This window comes from Haliotis cracherodii, unplaced genomic scaffold (genome assembly GCF_022045235.1).
Source record: "Haliotis cracherodii isolate W230 unplaced genomic scaffold, xgHalCrac1.p SCAF_9, whole genome shotgun sequence".
Taxonomy (NCBI): Eukaryota; Metazoa; Mollusca; class Gastropoda; order Lepetellida; family Haliotidae; genus Haliotis; species Haliotis cracherodii.
Genome location: NW_027266343.1, coordinates 34,100,020 through 34,121,116, shown reverse-complemented (window position 1 = coordinate 34,121,116; position 21,097 = coordinate 34,100,020). Strand labels below are relative to the sequence as shown.

General features: G+C 39.2%; 1 protein-coding gene across 1 annotated transcript; it reads right to left on the bottom strand.

The window, feature by feature from the left end:
* Positions 1-6,011: 6,011 nt before the first annotated feature.
* LOC139452106 (sodium-coupled monocarboxylate transporter 1-like) lies at positions 6,012-20,944 on the bottom strand. The gene is made up of 16 exons (XM_071233425.1): positions 20,585-20,944; positions 19,481-19,549; positions 19,186-19,237; positions 18,353-18,420; positions 17,304-17,384; positions 16,840-16,913; positions 15,794-15,931; positions 14,186-14,321; positions 13,567-13,655; positions 12,416-12,534; positions 11,731-11,801; positions 11,294-11,380; positions 10,560-10,783; positions 7,730-7,842; positions 6,416-6,507; positions 6,012-6,089 (listed from the first exon to the last, which is right to left on the bottom strand). The coding sequence occupies exons 1-16, from the start codon at positions 20,942-20,944 to the stop codon at positions 6,012-6,014; spliced, it is 1,851 nt and encodes a 616-aa protein (XP_071089526.1).
* Between the last annotated feature and the right edge of the window lie 153 nt (positions 20,945-21,097).

Sequence of the window (21,097 nt, the reverse complement as noted above, 5' to 3'; positions counted from 1 at the left end):
TTTTGATCTGATAAGAGATTTGTACAGGTCCAGCTGAGTGTCCTTCGATGTGCCTGACATTGATCGTAATACGTTCAGGTCTTTTTGACATCTGTTTTCCACATATTCTTTATGTTTGCGCCAAGTGAGGTGTTGATCAAGGATCACCCCAAGAAATATTGCAGATTTTTCGAATTTGATAGGTTTGCCTTTTTGGAGACACGGGGTATCATACCATCTTTCCCCGGCGTTTGAATAGAACCCCAACAGTTTTTTTCACTTGAAAGGGTGAATCCCCATTTATTGCACCATTGATCTACTCCGTCCAGGGCTGACTTGAGTATTTTTCTGATTTGTGAAATATCTCTGTGCTTTACCCATATTGCTCCGTCATCAGCGAATTTAGAAGTTTGGGTAGGAGAGTTGACATGGTCAAAAAGATCATTGATCATGATATTAAACAGGGTTGGGCTTATAATGCTGCCTTGTGGCGTGCCATGGGATCAGATCGATTGTTCCCTATTTTAACTGATAGCGACCTGTCTTGCAGGAACCTGTCTATGAAGTTTGCCATGTTCCCTTCTACTGCGTATTACCTATCACTGGGTTATTACATGTATGTAAGGACACAGGTTGCAAAAGGCGTTATATGAACAAGGATTCCGAGAAGAAATCTCAATCACATCTTCACCATGTTTATTTGAATATTTTAGATGTCAACGCCCAAAGCTATTCATCCGGGTCTGAAACATTCCGGAATCAAAGGTTTCCGGAAACCTAACCTTTCATCTTCTGCATATCCTTAGCCTCGCACATACACAACACAATCGCCAACAAGAAGGAAAGCTTAAAGGAACACTCACTCGTGAATCAAAGTAACTCAGAGAATATCACGATAATTACCCTCATTCTTTTGTAATCTGCATTGCAAGTTCATATTGTTTCAATAAACATATACATGAACAATAATTTTATTATTATATGTGTGTGTGTCATATGGTGTAGTATCAAGTGTTTCGTGTGTATACTGTGAATCTGGAAATTACTTACTTACTTACTTACTCACTTTGGAGATTTAACGTGCTCTTTCCGACTGATGCGTATTTCGCACACGGGCCCGGCCAGGCCATTTAATGTGTTTCCGAAAGGGGCGAAAGTGGTGTGTGCAACCCAAGAGAGGGCTTTAGGGGTTGCTTATATAGAATTTTGGAATTTTGAGATTTGGAATAGATGCCGATGGGGTTGGGGAGGACAACTAAGGGAGCTTGGTATGGTGGATGTTTGTTTGTTTATGTAATTTTGATTTGGTAGATTATAGTGTTTTTAGATGTGTTTTATTAGTTCCGTTTTGATTAAGAATACGCCTAAGGCCTTGAAGTTTTCTAGTTTATTTTGTGGGTTTAGTATTGCTTCTAGAGTGAGAGTCTTGTTTAGATTGAGGGTGGTTTGTAATGCGGTTCGATGTGTTATGTAGTGTGTGCAGTGGATGAGTGCGTGTTCTGGGGTTTCTAGTTGTTTGCAGTGTGGGCAGTTACCTGTAGTATGTTTTTTAATTTTTTTAGATGGTTATTTAGGTTGGTGTGTCCTGTTTGGAGTTAAGTGATTACTCTGTCGATTTTTTTGGATGGATGGAGAATTTTTGGTTTGGTTAGTGGTTTGCTGAGTACTTTTTTGATTTGGCTATTTGAGTTTAGATAAAGGATATGCCATTTTTGGTGATTTTTTGTTTGTTTACGCTTTTAATTTCTGATTTTGAGATTGGTAAGTTTAAGCTTATTTCTGGGATTTTGAGGGATAGTTTAGCTGCTTTATCGGCGTTTTCATTACCGTATATTCCTACGTGGGCGGGTATCCACAAGAAGGTTATTTGTTTGCCTGCCTTAGTTAGGTCGTTGGAGCTTTTAAGTATTTGATTTATTAATCTAGGTCGGTTTTTGGTATTTTTGTTTTGGAGGGCTTGCAGTCCACATAGGGAGTCGATAAGTATTAGGATTTTTTTGTGTTTTTTGGATTCTTGATTATGGAGGGCTGAGGCCACGCCCATTAGTTCTGCCGTGAATATTGATTGGTTGTTTGGGAGTCGGAAGGATTGTGTGGTTTTAGTTGGTTGTGTGGTATGGACTCCGAAACCTGTGTGTTTGGAGGTCGGATCTGAAGATCCGTCCGTGTAAATGTGACACCAATTTGGCCAATTTTCGTATATGTATGCTAGTGTGGTGGTTTTAGCTATGTTTGGGTCGGTTTGTTTATTTATTTGGCTAGTGTTGTGTCTATTTTGGGTATTTTAAGTTTAGGGGTGAAGATATTTGATTGTTTGCAGTTTTGTTTAAGATTTTTAATTTGGTGTTCATTGAGGTAGTTTGTTATTCTTTGGGATATTGGGGTAAGTAAGGGGTGTTTACGAGCTAGAGCTTGGTTTTTGGGGCTGATATTTTGGTTTAAGTTTTGGATGAGAGGGTTTGATTGGGACGCGGCCCAGAAATTTAAGCTTAGCTGTTCCCTGCGTAGACTTAGTGGCATTTCTCCTGTTAAGGCCTGAAGTGAAGTGTAGGAGGTGCCATGTTGGCTGCATGTAATTAGTTTGAGGGCCTGATATTGTATTGAGTCAAGTTTTTTAGATAGAGAGTTGTTTAGGGTGTTGTATATGGCGCAGCCGTAGTCTAGTTTTGATCTAATTAGTGATATGTAGAGAGAGAGGAGGATATCTTTGGAGGCTCCCCAGTTAGAGCCAGTTAGGCATCTTAGGGTGTTTAGGTCTTTACTGCATTTAGTTGTTAGGTTTTGGATGTGAGCATCCCAGGTGAGATGTTCATCGAAAATAAGTCCTAAGAATTTGGTTTGTTTTTTAAATTTGATTGTTTGGTTGTTTAGCTGGAGGATTGGGGAGGCGGGTTTCATGTTTTTATGTTTGAATACTATTCCTGTTGTTTTTTCTGAGTTAAGGGAGAAGCCCCATTTGTCAGCCAATTTGTTGTATTTTATTAAGAGATTTTTGGAGTACATTTTGGGCCATTTTAATGCTTTTAGTGCGGATCCAGGGGGCTCCATAATCCGCGAATTTCGATGTGTTTACTTTAGGGGATAGGCCCTCGAATAGATCGTTTATCATTATATTGAAGAGGGTGGGGCTGAGGATACTGCCCTGGGGAGTGCCATTTTCTAGGGGACATTGGTCCGATAGTGTTTGGACTATACCCACGGTTATTTTACGATTGTTTAGGAAGTCCTGGATGTAGTTTATTTTCTGACCTTTGAGTCCTATTTTTTGAAGTTTTTGTATTAGCCCGTCGTGCCGTACCATGTCGAAAGCTTTAGAGAAGTCTAAGAAGATGCCTGTGGTATATTGTTTATTTAGTTGTCCTGTCTTAATATCTTACTCTAGTCGGGCGAGGTTATCTAGAGTTGAGCGGCCAGGAGTGAAACCGCTTTCATCTGGGTTATGATGTTTTTTGGGGTTAGGTAATGTTGTAATCTATTTTTAACCATTGATTCCATTACTTTACATAAGTTTGAAGTTAGGGATATTGGTCTATATGAGTTAGCTTGATTAGCTGGTTTATTAGGTTTAGGTATTGGTATGACTAGGGCCTGTTTCCAGGGAGTAGGAACCTGTCCGTTTAGGTAGATGAGATTGTATAGTTTGAGTAGTGCCTGGAGTAGTTTTAGGGGGAGTTTTTTAATTATTTGGTAAGAAGTTAGGTCTAATCCTGGGGCTGTGCCCTTTTTCCTGTTTTGGATTACGTAGAGGAGCTCCTCCATTGTGTAGGGTTGGTTTATTTCCAGATTGTTATTGTTTGGTTCTTTTGTGGGTTTGTTTTCTGTTTTAAGTTTTTCTTGGAATTTTTGGCTGAAGCTGGAGTTACTGCTAACGGCCGAAAAGTGGTTGGCGAGATTATTTGCTTTTTGGGCGGGGTTGGTTGAGTTGGTAATGCTAGGTGGTTTTTTATGTCGTTTTAAACCTCTAATGGCGTGGATTTTGCGCCAGACCGTTTTGGCATCTGTACAGTTATTTATACCTTCGCAGAATTTTTTCCAGTCTCTACTTTTGGCTATTTGGACTAGTTTTTGAACCTGGTGGTTTAGTTCGTTGGCTAACTTTAGATGTTTGTAGTCGCGTTTTGCTTTATTGAAGGCTGATTTATGTTTTCGTCTAGTCTGTTCTATTTCCTCATTCCACCATGGTACGGTCGGTTTGCCTGTCTTAGATGTTTTGAAGGGGATGGAGGTTTTGGCTGCGTTTATTAAATAGAGTGTTAGGTTTTTACAATAGGTTTCTGGATCATTATTTTCTATTTCGTTTAAGTTAGCTTCGTTGCAGATATCTTGGAATTGGTCCCAGTTAGCTATCTGGAAATTAATGCGTCTCCAAATTAATACGACTGCTGACCCAAACATGCGACTCAATATCAATGCGACTCCCCCCACCCCAGTGGAATGATACATATCCTACATATCCTTAATCCAATCAAACAGCAAATAGCACCGCTTATTAGCGCTGAGTAGAGCACTTACGTAAAAACAATAAACAGTGTTTTCCTAAAAACAACACACTGTTTATATGTTTACTCTGTTCACTGTCATTAAGGAAATTCAAAGGCAATAAAATAATTGAACCAACACCAGTTCATTGATTGGTATGCGGAGAAGGTGTCGACAAGCGTGACACGAGTGGCTAGAATTCTTGACCCCAGCAGCGATAACTCACCGGATGCCCAATGTGTAATTCCTATTCTTTAAATGAAGGTCTGTAAATAATCAAAATATGGACCAGAAAATCCAGTGATTAATATCATGAGCATTGATCCACGCAACTGGGGTACGATGACATGCATCTGCCAAGTCAGCGAACCTGACCACCCGGTCCCGTTAGTCGCCTCTCACGACAAGCATAGTCGACTTTTAAGGCAAGCATGGGTTGCTGAAGACCAATAGAATTTGTTTTATAAATAATTTTTGTTCCATTTCCAGGTATATTTTAACAAGTACATAGAGTGGGAAGGTACATTTACAATCAAGGAAGAAGTCATAATAAAAATACTATTGATTGAAGGCATGTGTGTCATGTTTCAAGAAGACAATGATTTGACATCCATAAAATATTTTATGAACGCTTCATGACTATGACCCGAGAGAGGTCAGTTGCTTCCATTTCTTGTGATAACAACGGATATAGAAGATTGTGCTGCTGGGTATGTTACAAATTATAGACTGTTAGATATATTTTACCATCTTCGTATTAAATTGTGTACATTGATATCCAATAGAGGACTACGTATTGAAAACGCCAACGCCCCAGAATAGCCAGTTCTGAATATCTTGAAAAAAAACAGATTCCAAAGGGCGTAAGGGCAAAATAGTGGTGGTGAGTGAGTGAGTGAGTAGGGTTTAACGCCGCTTTTAACAGTATTCCAGTTATATCGCGGCGTGTCAGCTTAGTGTGGGAGGAAAGCCCGAAGTGATGCAGGTCTCAGACGTTTACCACTTCGGTGAAACCCACGAGCACGGGTAAGGTGCTGACAAACCTAGAAACATAATCGGGGCGAACCGGGATTCGAACCCACAATCATAGGTTTCTGGCGTGCCCAAGGGACGCAACTCTGCACAGCGAATCGCGGCGCCTTAGACGACTGGGCCACCCGTGCCCCCGCATAGTGGTGGTAATTATATGAACGGATCACTGAAAATCAGTGATGTTACCAGGTGTTTGCGATGATCGTAAGCGTGTCTTGTTCTACTTCTGCACCCGCCACTCACACAATTTGCATTAAACAATAGGTACGAGTAAGTGAGGATGTTGAAAGGGGGTGATGGTTTTGTTGACAAGCGACATGACTGTCCATTTCAGAAAATTCTTCGGAATGTCCACAATTAATGTTCTGGAATGGCCCTTACCAGGCCTCTGATGGTGAAATCTTCACTGAAAGGCTTTGTCGTAAGCAATGTGCCTTTCCGTGAAATGCCAATAACATGTACGTGTACATGTTAGTAAGCTTTACAGGGATATAACTTTAACTTTTGGCTTTGGAAGAACTTCAGTATTGACTTGGCACAGGCACATATTGGCATTCCCCATCATGCATCAGCTTCATCTGAAATAGCTTCTCTTCACGCTGAAATAAAAAATACAGTGCTTCAGAAGTAATGTTCGAAAATCAATACAAGCGAGTCACTTTGATTCATACATTTGTCACAGTCAGACTTATTAGAACCAAATTTGTTAAGATCATCCTCTAATTTACGTATGATTTTGTTTCTTTTCAAATCATTGACCATCAGTGAATGTGTTCACACGGACGTTGTGAAGCCACTCTGCAGAGGTAATCCCTAGTCATTTACACACTATGTTCCGAAGTATGGTGTATGAAATTTCTGCAACAACCAGGTCAAGTGATGAACGATGTTTGGCAAATGGTAACGTTATGAAGTGAAGTCTTACTTTGTCTGGATTATCCGCTTCGCTAACGTTAGCGCGTTTCCTCATCAAAGGAAACAACAATCTATCATCACCCAGTGGAGGGTATCTGTGCCCTGAAGTACAAAACCAATCAAATGAGACATTGTGTAAATATGGACGTCAACACCAGAGATTAACCAGTCTCTATTATACACCGAAACACAGTCCAAAGACAAAATAGCGGTAAAAAGTAAATGAATAGATCACTGAAAAATCAGTGATGACATCAGATTCCGCAAAAAAACATCTCCTGCCCTTCCGGTAGCATCCGCCTCTCAAAACAAATCTTTATGGTGATCATGATCATTTTCTTAATCTTGCCACAGAATCACAGAATTCAAGTATACATAACTTTAATTGGTCGCTCTGTCGAGTTTTATTCCCATATTTTTATTGCTCAATGTAGCAGTACGCTCATTTGAGTCATACGAAATCTCTGCGGAGTCCATTGGCCCATTGTAATAGTCCGACTATATGATGAGCATTATTATCTTTATGACTCACTCGCAAATAGTGATTATAACAGGTGTTAAATAAACCCATTAGAGAAGTTGTTTGCGAATAAACGTTTTCCAGGCCATTGTCTCACAATTCGATCAGAAGTCTGTGTTAAGTTGGTTGGTTGGTTGGTTGGTTGGTTGTTTAACGCCGCACTCAGCAATATTCCAGCTATATGACGGCGGTCTGTAAATAATCCAGTATGGACCAGACAATCCAGTGATTAATATCATGAGCATCGACCCACGCATTTGGGATCGATGACATGCATTAACCATGCCTGACCACCCGATCGCGTTAGTCGCCTCTTAGACAAGCAAAGTCGCTTTAAACGGCAAGCATGGGTTGCTGAAGACCTATTCTACCCCGATCTTGACGGGTCGTGTGAATGACGGGTGCTGCCGGTGGTCCATGATTTGCTTTTCGCGATCACCTGGTGTCATCACTGATATTTCACTGATTATTCACTGGCGCTGACGTTTTAAATTAACAGTCTGGAGTAACGACAGTGACAGTTCAACCTCCTGTACAATTCTCACAACGTCGCAAACGACTGTACATCGTACAGTTCATAATACAAGGGGTATTTGCATTTAGGTATTATCTGTACGTGTAGATATGGTCATCTCACCTCATTATTTTGCAATCTTGAACGCTACGTTAAATAAAAGCAACATTTTTTTTCTAAAAGCAGAGTCCATTGTACGATTCCGACTATATCACCTCACCCCATCTCATTCCGTGCTAAATGTCTGGGCCTTCATACTGGCTTCTCAGTGATAATAAAAGTCGACCTACTTGTAGCCAAACTGACGACCAGTCCTACGACGAATGCCACAAACCATCCCATCAAGCCGTAGTAGAGGTAGGAGATGTTGTAGAGTGGGTTGTCACCAGAAGTCTTGGTGGAGCTGTGTAAATACAATTGACACAATCCTTTCCATAATCATAACAAAACTCTGTTGAGAGTTCGGCGACTATATGTACCGCAAACAAAGCGCATACATCCATCTTAACCCATAAACAATAATTAGGATGCGCCACTGTCCGTTCTTGATCATGCTCTTGTCTGTTCGGTAGTCAAAGCTTACGACATATTGCTTATTTTCCGTCTAAGAGGTAAAAATACATCTACTTACCCTTCATGCACTCCTTATGACAAATCCTGAACTGATATATCTTTTTATTAGTTTTAATATTATTAACAGATTAAAATAAATAAATGCAGCAAAGAGGGTTTGGGTGACCCTGGCAGTCAGGCTGGTTAGGCTCATCATCAGCACAGGCCCCTTGCCCCCTCTACACGCAGCCCAGACAACGAATAGGACTTCTCCCAGGAGCACTGCCAAGCTGAACCTACCTGCTTTACCCAGATTGTCAGAAGACAACATGGCAACAAACTGGGTACTCTCCCAATGTTAGACAACAGATTGGGAGGTACAAAACCTAAGGGTACCGAGAACAATGGGGAGTCGGACAACTTGGTAGTTGGGATGTGTTGCGAGGTCCGCATATTTGCCATGTTTTTCCTGATTCTTGTCAATCACATTGGTGTCAAAAGGGGCAGAAAATTTAATGATATTGTGGATTCCACTGCATTTATCAAAGAGAACAAGATCAGGATTGTTGGCCTGGATATGTCTAGGCCTATTACAGAGAATTTGGTATTCGTCATTGTCCATGATGCCCTCTGCATTTCAACTAACGAAAAAATAATCGAAATTTCGAGTAATTGAAACAAACTTGAAATAACATAAAAAAATAATAATTAAAGTTCCAAGAAACGAGGAAATTTCGAGTAAAAAATTGATAGCGATAAAAATAATCGAACAAACGAGAGAGAAAATTAAATTTCGATTTTTTTTTTTTTTTAAATGAAATGCGAAAATAATCGAAATAAAGATAAACAATCGAAGTAAAGAGAAAATAATTGAAATTTCGAAAAAATAATCGAAATAACGAGGAAAAAAACGTAATTTCGAGGAAATACATGAAATAACGAGAAAATTATCGAAATAACGAGAAAGAAAAAAACACGAAATGACGGGGAAATAATTGAAATAACGAGAAAAACCCGAAATTTCGAGGAAATAATTGAAATAACGGGTAAATAATCGAATTAAAGAGAAAAAAAAAACTCAAAATGGCGAGGTTTTGAAGTAAACTTAAAAAAAAAGAAAATAATCGAAATTTCGAGTTTATGAAATAAACTTGAAATAACGAGAAAATAATCAGAAAATAAATAAAAACAATTAGAAAATAACGAAGTAAAATAACGAAGAAAATAATGACTTATTTCGAGTTATTAAATAAACTTGGGAAAAAACCGTGAAAATAATCGAAATAACCGAGGTAAAGATAATCCAAATTTCGAATTCTTTAAATAAACTTGAAATAATGAAAAATTAATCGAAGCAACGAGAAAATAATTGAAATTTCGAGAAAATAATTGACATTACGAGAAAATAATCAAAGCAGCGAGAGAAAAATCGGAACTTCGAGAAAATAATTGAAATTACGAGAAAATAATCGAAGCAACGAGAAAAAAATCGAAATAATTGAAATAACGAGAAAATATAATAAAATTATAGTACTTAAGTGGCATCATTAGGCTTTCGTACTTTTCAATGACAAAAATTTATTTGAGAAAAGTGGAATTAATACCATGGGATTGTCAAAAAATCCAAGGACTGCAATCTTAGTAAAGAACCATGTTCAATTCTGTCCAAAAATTTGATTTTTCAACTTTGTACAACACTGTCCTACATCACAATAATTTGATAATTTGTCAAAAATGAAAGCAAATGCCATCTGAAGTTTATTGAGAAAACAATGTGGACTTCCTCTTTGATAACATCTCTATAACATTTGGGGATAAGACATTTAGGCATTCCCCATGGGCACCAACTGTGCTCCCCTTCTTGGGGATCTGTTTCTTTATGTATGTGAATCGGAATTTCTGCCCGGATTGTCAAAGTCAAAACAAAGTAATTTGGCCAAGAAGTTAAACTTAATCTTTAGGTTAATCGATGATATCGTTCAATAACCATCCAATGGATGCAAGCTCTATTTACCAAGATTTCAAAGAGCGTACCCACTACTCTTGTTCAGAAGTTGTTTGATCAAGGTTTCAGCATTCAAGGCCTCAGTAAAGCTTTTATGTCAGACATGTGGAGGACATTTCCAATTTTGACGCATCAGTGACAAAATTGATGTCCGATGCAAGTCCTATTTTGACATGCAATATATATTCCTGTGTTGTTTTTTTCAGGTGAAGACTTGCCTTGCCTTTGCATGTGTTTGTGATGGATGCCACCGGTGGGGTAGGATATGCTCATCTTTTCGCGAACACCTGGTATCACCACTATTTGTTAGTGATTCATAAACACATGGTCATGAAAAAGTCGGAATCGTACAATCGACTCTGGTTTTAGCAGAGATTTCTCATGAATATAGAAAGGGTTTTGTCGCTTTTATCTAGATATTTTGATTTTAATACAGATATTAATCACAAAAGTGTTTTACTGCTAAACTGTCTTTGCAGCCTGGACCAGAGGATCTTCAATTGTATTATTCCATAATAGAATGTGGTAATGCGGTTATTTGAACTGATTTTGTTTGACGGGACCTTTCAATGGTGGTCCAGGCAGTGGTTGATGAATAATCTGCGGTACCCGATATGTCCTCCATCTTAAAGACCTGCATGTTTGTCCCAGTCGTGTTGACGTCCAAAACCATACATGAGTTACCAGGGACTGGTGGTAGTGGTACAGGTCTTCGCCCGTACAGGACGCCGCCGATAGTGATCCACGCGTTCAACACTAGAGACAACAACACCCCAGATGCAGCCCCCTGTGAGAAAGACAGTACATGACGTATATCCCACAGCATCAGTATTGACATCTTTCTAACAAACGTTGATTTATTTATATACTTCGCACAACAGGATTATATATACCATTTTAGGACGCTGTGTACAAGTCATACCCATCTCAGGTGGTTAACCGTACATAACTTCTACTGATTGTTTTTAATTTGTATTTAATTGAAACTTGATAATTACAAATTCTGTGTCGTTTTTGTGTCGAAATATGTTTGAAAACAGGCACAAATCAATGCACTTCTATTTGACTATCACATTATCAAATATGTTTTTGAAGTTCTTGGTTTTATTTGGTTGATCCCGTTCGTCGCCTCTTACGACAAGCATAGTCACCTTTTACGGCAAGCAGGTGTTGCCGAAGACCTATTCTATACCGGATCTTCACGGGCCTTGACAACCATTATCACGGACTGTTGCTATTGCCTTTTCCATTTGTACATGTGTATTATGTGTTTAGTTTGGTAAAATCCAGTACTTACCAGTTTGTTGGCCCAGGGAACCATTGCAGATAGAAAGAAAATACCCACTAGTGGCCCAGCACAGGCCCCAATCAATGCAAGGGCGGCCTAAAGAACGGCAACATTCTAGGTTAGCCATTCCTTCCATCGTAAAATTCTTAATATTTTCATCATGACGTTTATATATATATATATATATATATATATATATATATATATATATATATATATATATATATATATATATATAGAAAACGTTGTAAAATAGTTAGAATCATATAAATACTTTCATAATGACACATGGCAATATAAATAGCAACAAATATTCCTCGAATTCATAAAAGCATTATAAGTTTGTTTCTTTTCATTTCTAATGGCAAAAATAATGTGTCAATGCTATGAAATTTCTAAAAACATATGTACTTTATTTGTGCTGGAATATACTTCAATGACAGTACCTGTATGACGGTACCAGGAAAAGAATGCGCAAGAAAGCTTAACCCAGCGGAAATACATCCGAAGAAGAAAACTGTAACGAAAACATTAAAAGCTCGATCATATGCAATTTCGGTGAGGTGAAATGGGAACGTGCGTGCGGGCTATTATGCGAAATATGATAAGAGATACAATAATATTTCCTTTTTTGTTTGTTTGTTTGTTTGCTGTTTAACGCCGCACTCAGCAATATTCCAGCTACATGACGACTACCTGGACCAGACAATCCAGTGATTGATATTGTAAGCACTAATCCGGGGAATGAGGTCACGCCAACAACCAATTCACCGAGCACCGATCTATCTGGTCGCCTTTTTCTACAAGCATATGTTTCTGGGGACCTAATTCAAGCTGGAACCCCGCGGGGGCAACACAACAATGTCGAAACGTCTGATTGGTCTATTTGTATTGTGTTTTCTGCCCAAAGTGTATTGCCAAGCATACTTTGAATGTAATAACCGCAACTGCATTTTGTAACTGCAAATTTCTCGAAAAAACGATGAGAAGTATTTTTCTATAAATATCAGCTTCCGCGGAGATGCGGCCGTCAAACAGCGGGTATTTTAATCTGAGGTGGTTATTGCGATTTGATACCTCTAACTGATCCATTAGAATTGTGTAATTAATGGTAAAATAGTTCTTCACTACCTGATGTTTTGGCAACAAGGAGTTTAACCTTCTCTGTTGTTGAGTATTTGTCAAACAGCGGCTGCAGGAGATCTTCTACAGTGTTAGTGGCAAGGCCGTTGAGGATTGAAGAGAATGTACTGTCAATGATAATGATAATACAGTATCAAAATGCATTCAAAATAGACGGTGTATGTGTGTTATAATGATGCATCAAACGCTCACACATAAGTATTTAGGAAAATCATTTTTGAACACTTATATACCTTTCATCGCAAAATAAATAGATGTTAAATATGTACTGACTTGGTTGTTTGCCTGTACACTCCTATTATTAACCACTAGTTTCTCTTACATAGACGCGAATATCTGTTATGCCGCCGTCATATAGCTGTATATAGACTGCGATGTGAAACAACATTCACTTCCTGTTCACTGGACCCGTGAAGATCCGGGGTAGAATAGGTCTTCAGCAACCCATGCTTGCTGTAAAAGGCGACTATGCTTGTCGTAAAAGGCGACTAACGGGATCGGGTGGTCAGGCTCGCTGACTTGGTTGATACATGTCATCGATCCCAATTGCGTGGATCGATGCTCATGATATTAATCACTGGATTGTCTGGTCCAGACTCGATTAATGACAGACCGCCGTCATATAGCTGGAATATTGCTGATAGTCAAGGACCAACCTGTAGGTCCCGTGACCAAATCATGGAAACAAAGGTTTGAAAGTGTTTCCTGATGTATACTGAACAATTTTGACTTGGGCTGCCCGGTTGAAAATGTTAACTATGTTTGTGAATTTCACCGACTGCCAAAGGTGCGTTGACCTTTCAACGTTTTTGGCCATAGCTACCCCATTTAAGGTCGGAAGTATAACAAACTATATATGTCTAGGTTTCTTATGACTGGACGAGTAATTTGATATGCATATCGACACAATTTTGACCCCTGTGTGACCTTTGTTGACCCTTCCCCAAAATGCCCGGGATTTTCAACCGGGCAGCCCAAGTCAAAATTGTTCAGTATACATCAGGAAACTCAAAAACACTTTCAAACCTTTGTTTCCATGATTTGGTCACGGGACCTACAGGTTGGTCTTCTAGTATGAGTGCTGCGTTAAACAACCAACAACCAACCAACTATTCACTGGTAACAGACACAAGCATTACCTGAGTGAAGCACTGAGTAAGGTGGCAAGGAAGAGGCCGGGCATACCAGGGATGTCCTGGAAGATTTCCATGATGAAGTAGGGCAGCAGCTGAAGCATGTTATATATGCATGAGACATACTCGTTAAACACTGAATGGTTGGGACCTCATTCTTCATGCGCAAGTGCATCTTTGTCTAGCTTGTCTGGTATAAGATAATGGAATTTAGCTGGAGTTGTAAATGATATCCGAATCATAGTTTCGTTCTCTTTATAGTGCACGTTCAAAGAGATACCTTGTGGCGAGCGACTGTAAACTGCTGATGTGGCAAAAGGAAAAATATGCACATTTTTTCATTTATGAAATATCCATTTGACCCTCGTAAACATATAAGATATACGTCAAACAGTACAAGGCCATTGATGACATCAGGTCTAATAGAAATGGGTGAAAATGTTGCATCCAAGCAGTAAAAATTGCGGTTTGAAATCAGACAATTGAAAACTGCTTAACGATATGCACAAAATAATTGTATTCTTTTGGGTTATGAATAGAAAGTAATATGCCTAATCACAAAGAGCATCCATAATGGCGTGTAAGATGTGGCATGGACGCTCATCCGTATCGCAAAATGATGTACCTGGTTTTTGTTCTTGATGTAGCCACCTTTGAGTGGGTCACACATATTCACTGTGTAGAAAGCGTAGGCCACAAGTCCCATGAAGCACATTGTCAGTGTGTAGGTGGAATGGCTAAAGATGTTGATCGCGAATGCCCTTCAACAAAATATTTAGGAGAACGCAATGCATGAGCTAGAACAAGAGTGTTCACGGTGCATTACTGGTTTTATCAGGGCCTCACACCTAGAGCAAACGAGTCTATGGTATAGGTGAGGTGCAATGGTGTTTAACATCGCGTTCAATAGTCTATGGTAAAGATCACACAGGCGCAACGATTACTATGTGGAACAGAGAGCACAGTGGCGAATGACGAACTGTGGATATATCTAAGCTTAATGTAAAAAAGGGTCTTTCATGTTATGAGAAATATGTATTCCCGACCCATCAACACCAGATTTAAAGAGCACAAAACCTCAACCATCAAACCAGACAGCAAATCAGCCATCTTGGACGATATCAGCAACTGCCCTAATCACAACAACTACTGGGAAAACGTCCAAAACCTCTCCAACAACTTCCATGAGTTCATTAAAAGAAAAATAACAGAAGCCGTCCACATTCGCCGCCGCTATTTCATCCCATTCGCCTACTATGAACTAACTAAGCAATAATCACTGCACCTATATAAACTTAATAAATATCCTTTTTAAGTGGCTTCATGTCCCATTGGCTTCCATCTTTGTGTTCTCTGTCCATCATGTTGTGACAGTATTATCCTTCTGATGTCATTACTTACTCACGTTATCCCACTCATGTATGTAATTGTTGTTACTGTTAATCCACTACTGTTAATCATCCACTATAAATATTCTGTACAACATTCCTCATCAGTCTTGCTTGACAAGGGTATAATGATCTATACCAAAACGTCGCCTTTACAGTATTTATGAAGTTGTTATCCATAAATTGTGTCTACTTTGTCGCTGCTAAATGGACATACATAATACAGAGTTAGCACACAGACCAACAACGTAGGTTTGGATTGATTGCAATCCATTTACAATCTGTCAAGGTACTCGAGGTATCATCGTGAAATCAACCAAGTAGTTTTAGAATTGCTTCAATGTAGAATCAATCAATGTTATCAATATTGAGGAGTCACTAGAATACTGCAAAATGGTCCACTATCACATAAGAGTTACTTAGAAGGGACATGAAACTATTTTATGTGAGTCTCTCTGATATACATGTTAAAGTCTCAATACTAATCATTGGTTCCAGATCACGTCCTGAACAATCGAGGAGGCAAACCAGAACCTTGATTCATCGGAGAAAAGAATGAATTTGATACAAACATATCCACAATTGTGTGCATGTGTGGTTCTAACAGTTCCTTAGCACATTTACGGCTGTGAATGTATTTTCAGCTGATTCCCAACACGAGTTACACACTTAAAAGCATTCAACGAACTGTTACAGCTTAGCCTTCTGACACAGTCTTCCAAGTACGACTTGTCCAAACCCAGCATCTATAGTCATAAAGCAAATATGGTCTACTGTGAAGTTAATATGCACTGAACAGTTCCAAGCCAGTTCAAATATTGTTCCCACGAAATAAAAAAAATTACATTTGTGCCTGTCTGGCAGTTGGCAAAGAAAAGACTCTCTGCATTGCTGATTGGTCGAACGTGAAGGCCATATAGGTAAATGTTCCTCCCACAAAGAGGCCCCAGAAGGAGTGTCGGACTCGAGGGTCGAGGCTAAAGCTAAAATATTGAAAAATAACATGACTTAGTGCTATGGACAGGGTCTACAAACATGTTTATTCATAAGAGAACACACGCTGTTGTGGATATCAGCTTCTGGTTTATTGCATTTAGCAACGTTTCGATGTAGGTTCTGAAACCGTTACTCAAGCTGTGTTAGAATCTACATCAAGACATCGCTAAATGCAATAAACCAGAAATTGTTATCCATAAAGTTGTGTTTCTTATTTCCTCACCACCTACTAGAATGACATGGTTTTTTTAATATTTATAATTACGTATACAGTCAAACCTAGCTGTGTCGAACTCGAATCGGTTGTCTCGAACTCACCTTCCATTCCCTGCGAGTTCCTCCTATATGCATCATCATTCACACTCTGATCTGTCGAACTGGATGTGTCAAATTCCGTGTTGTCTAAAACTCATTTGGGACTTTCGTGCATCCAAATTTAGAATAAAATTCCCCTGATGACTCGAACAGTTTTGGTTAACATTATGCGAGTGAATCTATAATCATTATTATATATCATTATAATCTATTATTATCTTGTACCTAGCGAAAGTTGAAACCAAGACTGGATTACATGTTATAATCTCTCATAATTTGATGTGTGTTTTTTTCGGAAATTCACTTTATTGGTGTCTCGAACCCAGTATAATTCGAAACTGTTCCAGGTTCCCACGAGTTCGACACGAGGTTCGACTGTATGTTTCCATCTCATCAAACCAGTTTATTTCTGTTTTTAGCAAACACATTATTTTTTAGATTTTGATTAAATTTCATAAATGAAACTTTTGCATCATATCATGTATTTTTAAACGTAATAATTATTGCAAAATGATCATGCTATATGACTGATGCAAATACATAGCTGTCTTCTGTTTCAGGCAATGCTATATGTACTTACTCTATAGACGGAACACGGCCTCCTTGCACAGCGATCTCCCATGTTGGCCCAAACCCCCCGACAGCATACACACCCTTAACGTGATGACAACCGATATTATAATACCATTATACAAGAAGCTCTAGATATCAAGAGGTTGCTGCGTTCGATCGTAACGATGATTAAAGTGTGTCAAGAGTGCGATTTGACTTTTGAGTTTGAGAACTACGTAATATTCAATATTTAGTATTACTTCGTTAAAAAGGCAGCGCATTGACTCAATGCTCTTTTGCCAAGTCGCTGCATACTAAGCATATATAAACAGCAAAGACAGTGTAACTATGATAGTTTCAAGCGTTTAATCGTTTTAACATTAAACCTGACTAGATGTACGTCTTGCGATGTGCATTAATTACACGACTAGGGTCACAACATGATTCCACGTTATATTCAATGTATTCCAAACCAGCGACAATGATAATAACCTTGAACAGTGATGACAATATTCCAACAACCATTACGACACCTTGTAGACCATCGGCAGCAACCACTCCCCGTAGTCCACCCTAGAACGAAAGTAGGTAGATGACAAACCCAAAGAAGATTTAGATAACAATTCTGACTACTGGTCCACGTTCACGACACTTATCACAAATTATTCAACTCTGTTATTAAGTACCTATACTGAAACCATCTGAGAGACACTTTGATGCAAAGAAACTTTATTATCATATAAAGGGTACGTTTGTCAGACGGGTGAAGCCAGCGGATAAAAACTGTATCCTATTGGGTCATATATTAAGTTACAGTAGGTACTACTTTCAGTGTTTACAAACAAACATGCGTCGCCCTTGTCTTTCGGATATCGGAATTGAAAAATGGTGATCTGGACAAATTACTGGTATAAGTTTATCATTTCCGAAATTATAGTCTTAAGATGCCAAAAATTCAGTGTCAAACAGGGGCGTCCCTGGTGCTTTCCATAAGTGTTGGCAACACTGGAACAACTTAGCGAATGTTGAATCTAGGATATCATCAGCTTGGGGCTTTCCCGAATTTTTAACAGTTATATTTGTTCGAAATATATCCGAAATGTTACTTCGTTTCAGCATGTTGGTGTGTGTGTGTGTGTGTGTATGTGTGTGTGTGTGTGTGAGGGGGGAGGGGGGTGTTTCCTAACGTTATGGCCTTGTAATAAGACCAGGCTCACATTCGTGGCGTGTCTTTGACTAGAGTCGCGTCCCCATGACAGATTGATTGCCGCGAAACGGATCGCTGACAAAGCAATTTGTTCCTCAACAAAACACCGCGGTGTAGACAAATGTCTTGGTGTCTTTGAAGTAATCATTCCAGTTTAATCACTGATCTTGTGACGATCGCGAAATGTATTAATGCGTTCATTCCAGCAAACATATAGCATTGGATGATAAAGACGTTATCACCTTTCCGTAAATATTGTTTTTGTATTAGGAATATACAAGGTATTTAGAGTAGATAAAATGTATTCAAATGCGCAAAAGCATGCTGAACTCACAATGGCAGTGAAGACTGTTCCAACCGTTCCCACCAGTAGGATAGAGGATATCAACGGAAGACCAGCGGCTTTCGTTAAAAAAGGGTTGGATTAAAACTTATAATGTTCAAGACCTTATATGACATGTAGTTTTGTTACTATTATGATTCATAGCTTCATATGGGTGTCAATATGTCATTAATGTAATAATGATAACAAAGCAGTCAATTGTTCGATTTTCAACAAAATGTATGCATTAAGCATGTGATTATGAATAACTATCTAGTAGTGATGACACCAAGTCGTCAGCGGGCGTGCTCTGCCCATGCAATAGACTAATATGTTTAAGACACTTTAACTTCACAGTGGATTCGTACAACCTCGATTTGACAATTCTGTATCATATACTATCTGCTCCACTTAGAAAAAGCCCCATGGAAATTCCGGGTTAGGAATGGTCCCAGGCTACCTAAGCTGGTCGTAAGATGCGACCAAATGAATGGGGTGGTAAGGTGCGATGTCTTGGTAGTTTGCGAGTCGTTGTACCCCGACGCGAAACGGATCACTGACAAAGCATTTTGTTCCTCAACAAAACACTGCGGTGTAGACAAATGTCTTGGTGTCTTTGAAGTAATCACTCCAGTTTGCGAGTCGTCGTACCCCGACGGCGTGGTTACAACCTCACTGGATAGTCTGGCCCAGACTCGACTATTTACAGGCCACCGTCATATAGCTTGAATATTCCCGAGTGCGGCGTTAAACAACAAACAAACAAAAAACACCAAAACGAATTAGGGTTGGGTTTTTGGGTATGAGACTTATTCAATTGAGGTTCATAACATGCTGGAAGATACCTGCTTCTATTGACAGTGCAGGTGCGAGTACAATCACGGCACTTAGAAGAATCTGCAACGAAAGGAGTAAATTGAAAACACATTTGTTTCAAAGCAGAGCACGCAATTTACTATTGTCCTTTCATTATGGACTCTGCTGGTATATTTGTGTTAGTTAATGTGACAGAGGTGTGCATATACATGAATATCACTTAGACGCTATCGTTATTAATTTACTCTCGTACAACATTCCATAGGTTGACCTTGTAAAGCTGGCCCTGTATCTGTTATCTAAATGCAAGAGTGGGACGCTTACGTTTTGCAGCATCCCAAGTACTGTTATGAGTAGTCGCAAACTCCAGGACCCAAATCGACGATAGAAGTACTGAAATAATCACACTTATTTTTGAAGTTTTAAAATAAGAGTATTTGGGCATTATATGTTACCCTTGTTTATGGTCTCAACAAATTTAGGACATATGTCAAAATCTCTTTTACAGTTTCCAATTAAATTTAGATATATCTAACACCGATTCCTGAATTTATTCTTCAAATTAACAAATGAAATAGGAATATACATATGAAGGTTTAATAACTCGGTAGCGAGTGTTATTTAACGCAGCAATCAGCAATATTTTACATCAATGTGTAAATTATTGAATTTGGACTAGTCCAGTGACTAGAAATGCATGAGCAATGATTTATGTCAATAAAATGCGAGTTCCGGTTTAGAACTGCAGTGACTATAAATGCACGAGCAATGATTTATGTCAGTGAAATGCGAGTTCCGGTTTAGAATTGGTCTTCAGTTACACAAGTTTGTCGTAAGAGCTGACTAACGGAATTCGGTGGTCAGGCTCGATGACTTGATTTGTTAATGTCATGGTATATCAGCTGCGAAGATCGATGCTCATGATGTGATCAATCACTGGACTATCTTGTTCAGACTAGATTATTTACAGACCGTCGTCGTATGGCTGGAATACTGCTGGGTGCGTCGTTAAACAATAAACTAACAAACATTTGAGCCACAGAGACTGGAGTCCGCACGAGGGTTTGTTTAAAGAGCTTGCAAAGGAGTGAGTGAATTGGGTTGGGTTTAACGTCGCTTTTAACTTAATTCCAATTATATCACGGCGTGTCAGCTTAATGTGGGAGGAAAACCCGAAGTGATGCAGGTATCGGACATTTGCCACTTCGGTGAAACCCACAAGCACGGGTATGGTGCTGACAAACCTAGAAACATAAACAGGGATTCGAACCCACAATCATAGGTTTCTGGCGTGCCCAAGGGAGGCAGCTCTGTACAGCGAATTGCGGCGCCTCAGACGACTGGGCCACCCGTGTCCCATTCTTTAAAAAGCTTGAAAAGGAAGATAATATTGCTTGAGTATGATCAAGATGACTAAGTTGTTTTTACCTCATACATGCTGGTAATCTTCAGATTATGCATCATCGGTACCAATAGTAACATGAATATGGTCATACTAGCTGCTAAACCTGCAGCAAACATGGCGTACACAAATCCGTACGTGAAGGTTTCGGCAGGCATCCCAATCATTGAAGCCGACGATGTGTACGACACAAACAGAGACATCGTGACCGGAAGGACGTGTAGACGCCTTCCCCCCAACAGGTAGTCCTCCCTGGTACCCCTTTTCCTCCCCCTGATGGCGTAATACAGCCCTATCCCCACAGACAGGGACAGGAGTCCACAGATGACGACGTAGTCAGTGGCACCGAGGGACACTTTAGCCATACCTGACAGAATACAGTCCATAAATGCCTGGCTCACCTGGTCTCCTTAGATCTTTGTATTAATTTATTTGATAATATTTTCCAATTTTAAAAATATTTAATAACGTTTCGTCTAATTTGAACTCAATTGCTGAACTCAATTAATAAGTATCAAAAGTGCATGCAACAATGATCA

Excerpts from the sequence above, each read along its gene's own strand:
- LOC139452106 (XM_071233425.1), bottom strand. The coding sequence starts at position 20,944 with ATGGACTGTATTCTGTCAGGTATGGCTAAAGTGTCCCTCGGTGCCACT. Across the intron at positions 12,535-13,566 it reads TTACTCAGTGCTTCACTCAG|TACATTCTCTTCAATCCTCA; the intron begins GTAATGCTTGTG and ends TATCATTGACAG. Across the intron at positions 6,508-7,729 it reads GGTCGTCAGTTTGGCTACAA|GGCACAGATACCCTCCACTG; the intron begins GTAGGTCGACTT and ends TTTGTACTTCAG.